The sequence below is a fragment of the Coptis chinensis genome, chromosome 3, assembly GCF_015680905.1.
Source record: "Coptis chinensis isolate HL-2020 chromosome 3, ASM1568090v1, whole genome shotgun sequence".
Lineage (NCBI taxonomy): Eukaryota > Viridiplantae > Streptophyta > Magnoliopsida > Ranunculales > Ranunculaceae > Coptis > Coptis chinensis.
In genome coordinates this window covers 99,155,183-99,166,913 of record NC_141458.1, presented here as the reverse complement: position 1 = coordinate 99,166,913, position 11,731 = coordinate 99,155,183, and the positions used below count along the sequence as shown (strand labels likewise).

The 11,731-nt window shown below is 38.0% G+C and overlaps 1 protein-coding gene across 1 annotated transcript; it reads left to right on the top strand.

Moving 5' to 3' along the window:
- Positions 1-942: 942 nt before the first annotated feature.
- Positions 943-8,483, top strand: LOC147512072 (signal recognition particle subunit SRP54 2-like). Its single transcript, XM_086603654.1, has 10 exons — positions 943-1,292; positions 2,429-2,528; positions 3,388-3,541; positions 5,840-5,990; positions 6,066-6,214; positions 6,660-6,760; positions 6,851-7,005; positions 7,535-7,649; positions 7,744-7,968; positions 8,065-8,483. Exons 1-10 carry the CDS (start codon positions 1,062-1,064, stop codon positions 8,133-8,135), a joined length of 1,452 nt encoding a protein of 483 aa, XP_086459780.1. The 5' UTR covers positions 943-1,061; the 3' UTR covers positions 8,136-8,483.
- The last annotated feature ends 3,248 nt before the right edge of the window (positions 8,484-11,731 follow it).

The following is an 11,731-nucleotide window of genomic DNA, read 5'->3' as shown; positions in this document are numbered from 1 at the left end:
CAACGATATAGCCACGTCCCCAACGATGTGGTCACACCGGTCAAGAGGCCAAGAAATATAACTTTATATTTTTTCAAAGTTCAAATCCCAAACGGTGTGACCACACTGTTTGGACTAAGTTCCCAATGATATGGCCACACCGTTTGGGATTTGAACTTTGAAAAAATATAAAGTTCTGTTTTTTGGCCTCTTGACCGGTGTGGCCACACCATTTGGACTAAGTCTTAAACAGTGTTGCCACATCGTTTGGACTAAGTCCCAAACGGTGTGACCATATTGTTGGGTTTGCACAATAAACTACCTGGCTAGGTCGTTTAAGCTTGGGATATTCGAATTCAATTTTTTGGGACCAATAACACATTTATAATATATATATTTTTTTTTTTTTGACTTTTTAAGACCAATGACATACTTATAATAATTATTTTTTTTTTTGGGTATGCCGCCCAAGACAATATGGGTCGTTAGTAGTAATAGGACTCAAATATTAACACCCATTACTTTTGGCTCAAGCAAACAGTCCTAAATTTTAACACTCACCAGCACATGGGATTATGGGAAGAATCTATCTAAAATACTTTAAAGATTACTCCTCTTATCTACAGTGGGGCAATAGTATTTTATTATTTTTTTAATGTATCTCTTGGTTACTTGGTCATTTGTTATTTGCCCATCTATTTTTTGATATTTACCTAATTTATCCTATTTAAGAACAGTTGTTAGGCATAAAAGAGAGAAAGATATGGTTGGATGAAGAGAGGAAAAAAAAACGTGCATAGCACGTACACCATTCTAGTTAAGATAAAGAGTCTTTAGTCTTTACTACGCAAGAGTGCAAGACTGTTATAGAAATCCATACAGGGCAAGAATCTGCATAAAATCTCGAGAATTTATTATGGCCCACCAAAAGTACAAGGCCCACTTTCAAATCCATATTTTTTCTACTTCTTTCTGTTTTGCGTTTCTTTCCAAAAACGTATAAAACCCCACATTACATTCAATCCCCAAACGATAAAAAAAATTCTTAAGCGGGCGATTGATATTTTCTTTGATCAGAAAAAATGGTGTTAGCACAATTAGGCGGGAGTATTTCCCGCGCTCTTCAGCAGATGAGTAATGCGACAGTTATAGACGAGAAGGTTCTTAATGAATGTCTGAATGAAATCAGTCGTGCACTTCTTCAATCTGATGTCCAATTTAAACTTGTTCGTGACATGCAAACTAATATTAAAAAGATTGTTAATCTTGATGATCTTGCTGCTGGTCATAATAAGCGTAAAATCATCCAACAGGTAACTTGGGGTTTAATCACTGTTTGAATCTGTTTCTTTAAAGCAATCTTATATGAATACTCCTTGTACTGGATATGTAGTTTGAACTGATTAGGTGAAAACAAAATCATTACTGAGCGATTTTGAGTATGTGTATTTTTGGGACTGAACTCATATAGGTAAAAAGCTAACGTTGTCCAAACGATGAAGCTTCACTGAGTGATGGCACTCCCGTTTGTCTGTTGTAGATAGGGGTAGATAAGGTGTTAGGGCAAACTGTGCTCCTTTATTGGGAAGGTGTTTCACCTAATGGCGTGGTGAGCGTGGACGAAAGCATGAAGAGGGCATATCTGAATTAACTTGGAAATAATTACCTAATTCAAATACCCTTTTTTGTCCAATCACAAGATTTCATTAGGCTTTATATTGACAGAACAGTTTAGAAAATGGACGTTTTGGGGCCCAAGGTTATGCGTTGCTGGGTGAACTTAGCTTAGGGACCAGGAGATTGACGTATGGACGTTGACCTGCAGAACAGGGAAACAGTTGCACATTCATCATTTTCTAAAATTCTTTACCTTGCAGATTTTCTTATGTGTCGAGATTGGCGCCCGTTGTAGTTTTATATTATGTTTGAACTTCTCTTTCTCTACCGTAGTTAGTTTTCCTGTTAGATCAGAAACCAACCTACACTTATTAGCCAAGTCACATTGACACGGATACATATTCTCCAAATTCCAAACATTGATTACACACGGTGTCCAACACGGATACACAGTGTTCGCCACAGCGACCTATAGGAAGTAGGACACATGGACACAGCTATTTGAAAAGAAAGCTATTACCATTCTTTAGTTACACAATTGATTCTTTAGGCTCAAGACCTTACAAAGAGCCTCCTTACAAATAAATAACTATGAAAATAACTAGATTATTTTCTTAGTATTTTAGCGTAGAAAAGAAACCCCAGTTTGAAATCGTATGCTCAACATGTCCATGTGTCCGACATGAGTGTTTGTGTGTCCAACACTTTTTGTTAAATAATTTGAAGTGTTTACCTTACTTAGCTTAATAGCTATAACCCTCTTATGGTGTTTTTTAATTTTTAATTTTTTAATTTTTAATTTTTAATTTTAATCTAGCGTCCTTTGTTTCAGGCCATCTTCAATGAACTCTGCAAAATATTGGACCCTGGAAAGCCTTCTTTCACTCCAAAGAAAGGGAAAACTAGCGTTATCATGTTTGTTGGTTTACAAGGTACCCAAGTATTAAAGTATGAGTCATGATATAACTAGAATGGACTGCACTTTATTTACAGAAATTGAGAATAGCGTATGTGTGGTCATGGTTTTCTTTTGGAGTGTCGTTTTTTCTAAAAAATACATAGATTCATTAGAACCTCAACACGTTTCCTGAGGATCCAACTAGGGATAATTTGAACAAGAGAGGTGTGGAACTATATAATGTGCTATTCTTTGCTACAATTCGGAGTAACTAGTAACCATTTGCTTGTCACATGTACGGTGGCAAGAAGCATCTGGGAGACCGTCCTTGCTTTTTTCTACAAGCCATGGGCACTCCCCAAAGAGGCCAAGGATGCATTAAGGAAGGATGCCATATGTAGTTCTTTTGGCCCGAGTGCAATGTGGGTAGCTGACCATGTTCCAAAAGCAATTTTGTGGACTTGGGAAGGAGCACAATTGTAGATTTTTTGAAAAAACGCAAAGGATATTCATTTGATTCTCATGGATATTAGGGAGGTCTTCTATGATTGGTCTAGGCACGCCTTGGGGTTTGTGGATGTCGGCAACCAGAGAATTTAGATGTAATTAAAACTCCCTTGTTGGATAACTAGCTATGCTAGTGTTAAGTACTGGGTATGGTAATTAGTGACTTGCTAATGCCTACCATGCAGGGGTGCCATGGTTTTCTATGTAGCTTTTGGATCGATTGGAGTGCAAAATGAACCTCTATTGATAAACAAAAATTCGAAAATAAGAAGATCTAATATTCGTAGATGTTTCTAATTCCCTTCATCATTTAAGCAATATCTCATATTTGGTTCTTCTTTCACCAGTCTTTAATGTGTCACACTTTTTTCTTCTAAAATTTCCAGGTTGCGGTAAGACCACGTCATGCACAAAATATGCATATTATCATCAAAAGAAGGGTTGGAAACCAGCTCTAGTTTGTGCAGATACATTTAGGGCTGGTGCTTTTGATCAGCTAAAGCAGAATGCCACTAAAGCTAAGATCCCGTTTTATGGAAGGTACTAATTACCTACTATTTGCTTGATAATGGCTGTCCTACATTGTGATTTTATAATATCCTGGTTGCATATGTCTTGTCTTAAATAGAACACAGTCGTGTCAGATACGTGTCCACATGTCCGTGACAGACACATATCGGACACGTGTTGTATGTGATGTGATATACCTCAATTTCCATATTTTGCTGTGTCAGACACTTGGTATCCGTGTCGGATACGGACACACCTATCCGTGTCAATGTAACTTAGCGTTAAAGTATACCTCTACCTGTACTCAGATAAACAGAAACCTTTCCCCTGTGTACAACTATGTTAGTTTCAGTTTTATTTCCCATTTCATTATCCAGAAAAGCTTATTTTGAAAGAAACAAGTGTCTACTTAATAAAAAAAATAGAATGAAGGCATCACTTCTTAGGTAAACCATGAGATATATTGACCTTGTTTAACTATGAAATTCTAAATTCCGTCGTACTATGAGTGTTATGATATATGCAAAGAGGTATGTGCAACATATACATGTCTCATAATGGTTATAAACTTTTCCACCTGTTTTTCCTTTTCTTTTTCATTCTTACCGTTGGTCCTTTTCTCCTGCCACTTGCTCAATTTTTTTAAAATTTTCAATGCCTGTAGATGTTGGACTTGTCACTAACACCATAATGTCCACACATACTGCTTTTAACAGAAACCCATACTACATGGTAAGTTCTTTCAAGATGAAGCCGATTTTCACTTTTCCTAAGTGTTTCGAGGTTTTGTATGGAAATGAAGCTATAAAAGTCAAAACTAATACTTTTTCTATGAGGTGAAAATTTAGTTTGTCAGTTCCTCCACAATTAAGAAAACTTCTTACACCTACTCTTTTGGAAGATCTCTGACTATCTTTGCACTTTCAGTGCTTGTTAGAAAATGGTCCATAAGTAACATCTCGAATGCATCTTTGTATGCTTTATAAGTATGCGGTATGGTAGGAGTTGGCTTAGTAGAAACCATATTTCCGGTTGTGGGATGCTTTGGTATTGTTATTAGGTTTATTGTTGGTACTGTACATAGGTGCTTACGTCAACTTCAATAATTCTGAATTTCGGAAACATAAAGAAATAACTCACCGAAGGAATGATGTGGTGTTATGGAAGACTTGCACTTTCATTTATATTTATATTTTTCATCTTATTTCACAAATTTTGGGCGTGTCACTCCAAAGTTTTTTAATTTTTATCATTTCTAAGTTGTAATAACTCAATGTATTGCACTTCCTCTGTTTTCCTCGCTTCAGTTTAAGGTTGGACGAGAAAACAGCCCTAGTATTTTGTTTCTTATACCCACGGAGTGAGAACCAAATCATATTGATGTTGAGGGGTCTAGATTGCGAATTTATGGGGGGAGGGGATCCAGGTAACTTAAATATGATCTAGTAATTAAATAGTAGAGATAAATTTATTAGCTAACAACTTAACACCTATTTGAAATTATTGGTCTCACAATCCTTTCTAAAATAAGTATTTCCATGGAGCACCTTCATCGTAGAAGAAGATATTCTATATTTCTTAATGTTGTACTTTCCAGTCCAGGAGCACCTTCATCGTAGAAGAAGATATTCTATATTTCTTAATGTTGTACTTTCCATGGAGCACCTTCATCGTAGAAGAAGATATTCTATATTTGTTACTGTTGTAAAGCTCTTGCTAAAATCTTTAATAGGACCTAGTATTTTGTAGCAGGCTTAGAATAATAGTAAAGAATTCATGTGTACATTACTGTTGTACCCTTCAGCAAGTGATCTACAACAAACAACTATGCTAAATAATGTATCCTCTTATTGTTAGAGTTCTATGGGACATTTCCCGAGGGCATCTACCCTTGGTCAGAGGATGCTTTTGTTATGTAAACCCTACTATTTCCTATTTATAGATGTGTCAGATAAGGCAGAAACTAATTAAGGCCCATATTCTTTTGGTCTCTTCTTCTCTTATATATAATTGTTTTATTTATTCATCATTTTAGGGATGTTTATGCCAAAATATCTCTTACATCTTTGTACAGTTGTAACAAAATTTTATTTCTGGAAATTATATTTAACATCTATTGATAAAGAAGAAAACATTACATTTGAATTTCAAAAGAGTCACAACAGAGCACATGCACACCACTATTTGGTAATAATTACTGCACACCAGGAGTTTCCATAATCGTAATTCAGGCCTGAGGGCACTTGAAATGAGTGAAGATGGATTTCATGCTTTCTTTACGTTTTGTTTCTTTATGATTCTGGATGAAATTATGGTTTTTATTCACAGCTATATGGAGTCAGACCCTGCGACAATTGCCGTGGAAGGGGTGGAGAGGTTCAAAAAGGAAAACTGTGATCTGATTATTGTAGATACAAGTGGGCGACACAAGCAAGAAGCTGCTCTCTTTGAAGAGATGCGTCAAGTTTCTGAGGCCACGGTAGTTTTCTGTTACCTTAGGCTATATTTATTTATTTATGCTTGCGCTTGTATACTAATCTCCTTATACCTGCAGAAACCGGATCTTGTTATATTTGTCATGGATAGCAGTATAGGCCAAGCTGCATTTGATCAAGCTCAAGCATTTAAAAAGAGTGTTTCTGTTGGTGCTGTGATTGTTACCAAAATGGATGGTCATGCAAAGGGAGGTGGTGCGCTTAGTGCGTAAGTGATGGCATTTAGCTTTTGCTACTTCATTGGACATTTGTTTCTGTGTTGAGTGTATGTGTGTGGGGCGTGGGCATGGGCGACTTGTCCTGGATTCATGGACAAAATGCAGGACATTGTGCCAATGGATCAACAGCTTGAACTTCTAGAGAAATTTCTGAAAGGGGGGGTGGGGGGGAGGATATGACATTTGGTGGAACAATGAAGTGTACTAGCAATAAATTAACTACACCTAGAGGCAGCAACTGTATCTATTTTTTTCTTAGATTGTGCATGGCCATAGGCATATGGCAACCTTCACCTAGTCATTATCTTGTTGGCATCTTTGCTATTGTAGATCTGTTGTAAACTTGTAACTAATGTCGCTTGTGTGTTCTACTTACTAGTAGTATTTTGTTTGGTGTTTAAAATTAATTTTCCAATTTTGCTTGTATGTTTTCAGTGTTGCAGCCACAAAGAGTCCTGTCATATTCATTGGAACTGGAGAGCACATGGACGAGTTTGAAGTTTTTGATGCTAAGCCATTTGTCAGCCGTCTTTTAGGTGATTTCACTGGGAATATCATTGTAATATAGTTTCTTTTGACATTAATTGTTGCAGTTAAGACTATCATAAATTTTTTTTGCCAAGTAGGCATGGGCGACTTGTCTGGATTCATGGACAAACTTCAGGACGTTGTTCCAATGGATCAACAGCCTGAGCTTCTAGAGAAACTTTCTGAAGGCTTCACACTAAGGATTTTGTATGAACAATATCAGAACTTACTCAAAATGGGTCCTATTGGTCAGGCGAGTTCTGTTTTATCAATTTAATTACAGCTTTGAGAAGTCATTCTTTAATATTCGTCAACTCAGTTTGTTTTTATTCTGTGAATCTGTTCTGTTCCTCCACTATGCCACGACAAACATAGTGTCTCCTATCCCGACAAAGTTCAGGGAGGAGCATGCTTGTGGACAGTAGTTCTCTTTTCAATTCTATCCTGAAGATACCCATTTCTTTTTAGTATTGATTCATATACTATGATTGACAATACTTAGTGTCCTTTTAGATATATGACGTGTTAATGTGAAATACAATGTTGATACTTGATAGCTAAGATCACAAACATTGGTACTTACCGTCACTTGGGATGACATGAAATGAATTAACCGAGTCGCTTAGACATAATGTTTTCTCTGGAAAGGTATCCGTAATAAATTATTCATTACTAATGCATGGTTCATACCAGAGCTTTATACTCTGACATCCTTTTTCTTACTCGTTTTTCATATGCATGACTGCGTTTCTGATTAATTGAATTTTCGTTATTATACCCAGGTTTTCTCTATGCTTCCAGGTTTCAGTTCAGAGTTGATGCCACAGGGTCGCGAAAATGAAAACCAAGCGAAGATCAAGCGCTGCATGACTATTATGGATTCCATGACCAATGAGGGTAATGTGGTTCACTACTGTTGGTGTTGCTTCTCCCTCTGCTACCGCTACTACTACTACTACTGGCATTATCATGACTATTGATTTTATTGCAGAATTGGACAGTGTGAACACAAAGCTTATGAACGAATCTCGAATGATGCGGATAGCACGAGGTTCAGGTCGTACAGTTCGAGAAGTGATGGAGATGTTGGAAGAATACAAGCGTATCGCAAAAGCCTGGAGTAAGATGAAGGGACTTCAGAATTTGAGGAGACGTCCAAATATGAGTACAAATGAGATGAGCAGAATGATTCCTCCAGAGATTCTTAGACAGATAGGTAACTTATTTCGCATCCATGGTTAGGAAGGCTTACTCTGGTTCTTTTCTTGTTAGTTCCATACAGGCCTTCATTTGATGTTGAACACTATTATAGGTGGCACAGGTGCTCTACAAAATTTAATGAAGCAAATGGACCCTTCTAAAATGGGGGGGATGTTCACATAGGACAAGACATTACTCTAAAGTCTGGTCCTAGTTTATTCTCAGAAGCAAAAGCTTGAGCTATGTTCAGGATTGACAAATTTACTCAAACGTCAATTATATCTGCGAACAGTTCCTCAATTGTACTTGGAAAGAACATTGCGTATCATAGCACCGCTTGGTTGAAAATTGGAAGTATGGGGTATAAAGCCAATTACTCCGCCTCATCCCCCTTAATTGACTACACACCAATAGCAGTTTAGTTGATGTGGTAGAAGCTGTTGGACAAAAAACCTTCAGCTTTGCCGGCTAATAGAGTCTGTTTGGAAATTTTTACTTGGAATTCGAAATGCAAGTTTACTTCTGAATTAAGATTTTTGGAAATTAAATTTTAGCATGTTGGGTTGCGCCTTGAAGTCACAGAGAAGCTTCCCTAACTATATTTGCTTTACCTTTAGCTCGATCACCCAAATTTTGAAATGATTGATATGCATATGTATTTTTTGGTAAAGATATGCATATGTATTTGATATATTTTGACTGACGTAGGAGGGTCTATTAGGATTAGTGGGGCTGTGAGGCATCTGGACAGAAAATTAATTTTGACAAGTCTAGTATGTTTTTCAGTAGGAATGTGAGAATCAGAAATAAGCTGAGGCTTAAAAGGTTCTGGAAAATGAGGCAGTTTGCACCCAGAGAGAAATCTGGGGATTCCGGTTATGCTATCCCAAAAGGAAATCAGAAGATTTTGATTTCTTAGTTGATAATGTCCACAAAAAGATCAAGGGTTGGAAAGCCAAAGTGTTTCCAACTTATAAGCTCTCTGGCCCAAGCAACACCTATATATTATTCTACATACATGTTGCCTCCGACTTGTGATAAAATAGACAAGGCCTGTAGGGATTTCTTTTGGAATGGGACAAATAAAGCTTGGGAAAAAGTGTCCAAAACCATTGGGTGGGGGAACACATGTAAGCCCAAAAAAAGGGTCGGGTTTGAGAAAAACAAGGGAGATGAATGTGGCCATGTTGGCCAAGTTGCCTTGGAAGGCTGCCAATCGATGTGGAGTCCATGTGGACCAAAACTCTATATAGTATATACAAAGAAAAAATTGGATGGGGATATTGAAAAGCCACCCGATTATGCCTCTTTCTTTCGGAAAGGTATACACGGGGTGTATAATACTATCGCTGAAGGGGTCCTTTGGAACATTCATGATGGGAAAAATTATGAAGGATCCTTGGTTTGCAATGGGAAACCAAGGACCCTCAAGCTAGGGGTGAATAACCCCGAGCTTGAGAATATGAAAGTGGTTGACCTTTTCAAAAATGAAAGGTGCTAGCTCTACACTTTGAGCCATTTATCATGGGGGCTAGCAATCGGGAGCCCAAGACTTCTCTATTTTCGAAGACCATTGCACACATCTGGAAGGCCGACCAACACTATTTTATTCCTATGGAAGTCAGATATGCTTGGTCTCCCTATGGGGACAAATCGATCCAAAAGAAGGTCCAAGGGGACCTATCATGCCCCTACGCTATAAGACCATGGAAACCGACATACACTTGTTTTTTCCCAGCCCTTTGGTTTGCATCCGGCGGGGCTTAGGGTGGTGATTGGACTCGGAAAGGGTACCATACAAAATGGGTGGAAACTTTTAGACTGGACCCGTGAGTCGCATGCTTAATAACATCCGGAGGATTAGAAATGAGATCAGATTGAGTAAGGCGCTAATAGGGATAGGGTGCTTTCGGAGGAGCTCTCGTGGAGGCCATGAAATGTCGCAAGCTTTCAAGGAGGAGGGAGTTTCTTCCGACTTTTTAATATAGATATGCTTTTGAATGATTATCCCATCGACTTTGCCGACATCCCTAATGACCGGGTAATTATTAGGTTTGACGCTGCTTTTACCAAAAGCGGGAGGATGGGGCAGCAGAAAAAGATCGCAAACCAAAGATGATGAAGGCGTAATTGTGGGAGCAACAACAAGGAGGTGTTTTTTTCAGATGACAAAAACAACCGGGCCGGAAGGAAGTCATTTTCCAAGGAGATTGTTGAGGAGGTGATTAAAGCAATCACAAGTCCAAGTTGCTTACGGGCTTTGGAGAGCTTGAGAGACTCGATACACAAATGTTTCATAGGTTTAGTTGGATAAGTAGGATTTATTATGACTTAAATTTGGATGGGCTATCCAAGAGTTAAGTTTGAGCCATCTTCTTCAAGTGTATGCTTGAACAAAACATACAACCTATGGTGTTTTAAGTTAATAGCTATGAGATGGGTAAGTTAATATCGAAAAAAAAAAAAAATTAGGATTAGTGGGGTAAAAAATATTTGTTCTTCAATTTTTTCTCCTCTTCCTCTTTCTTCACCCAAATTCCAACTTTCTCTCTCTCTATTTTTCTCATCTGCTCCACCCAAATACAACAAAACAACCTCCTACAAATAAAAATTACAATCCAAATATTATCTCATGCCATCCCCAACTCTATAGCCGACAACAACAATCTCTTTTTTCCCATTAACGCCTAGCATTCGGTATGCTAGTCAAGTGAGTGGAGCAAACGTTCTAGGCCGAGTGGGGGTATGTGGAGAAAAAGTCATTTTGTTAGTTTCTGTCTGTCCTTATTCTTTATCTCTTTTTTTCGTCCCTCTCCTATCCACACCCTCTCAATCTCTCCCCCCACTGCATAGCAGTATTGTCACACCCCGAATTTCGACAGAATTCGAAAAATATTATTTGTCCCCGACTCTTCGATCTCCGAGGTGTGACGCACTCTCCACTCCCAAAAACCCATCAACAGTTTAAATATGCGGATAATTAAAAACCAAATAAAAGTTCCATTATACAAATGTCCTCTTCATTACAAAAATTTACAAATGAAAATACGTAAAACATCGTCTAGATCAAAAATCTATATCACCTCAAGGGAAAAACAAAACAACCTCGAGATGCAATGCTAACGCAAAACCACAAGCAAAGAACCAATCTTCTTCATCACTAAACCTCGTCAAGACTTATCAACTATGTTCATTTAATGAACACACCGATAAGCAAACATGCAAATCGGGTCAAGATTATAAACAATGCTTTGGTGTGAGTAGCCCTTAAAATACAACATATAATATACATATATATACACAATCCATAAGGCAGTTAGTTCCTCCACCGAGGCGCTTTAACTTTCAACGACTAATACAGCATCCTTAAGCACAATAATAAAGGCAGGTAGTTCCTCCACTGAGGCGCCTTAGGTTCAACTAAACAAATAATCAATCAAGCATATTACCATAATAAGATTATTTCAGACTTTCTTTGTGTGTCCCTAAAATCACGTCGTATCTATGTCTTACCTAGTTTCCCTGGCTACCACAATCGCTACCCAACGCCGAACACGTACATCCACATGCCTCCCCTTACATAATGAACCACTCCGTGCGTAACCACCCTGAGCAGGATGTCACACACCAAGTAAATCCTCACACGGAAGCCAAATATATGTAAGTACTGCCACTATTCGGCATAAAATATCGCGCATCATCGTTCTATTTTGCGAACGAAATAATCAAGCCACTATTCGGCTACGCCAGGAGGGCCATTCAGCTTTACTGAAACGCCA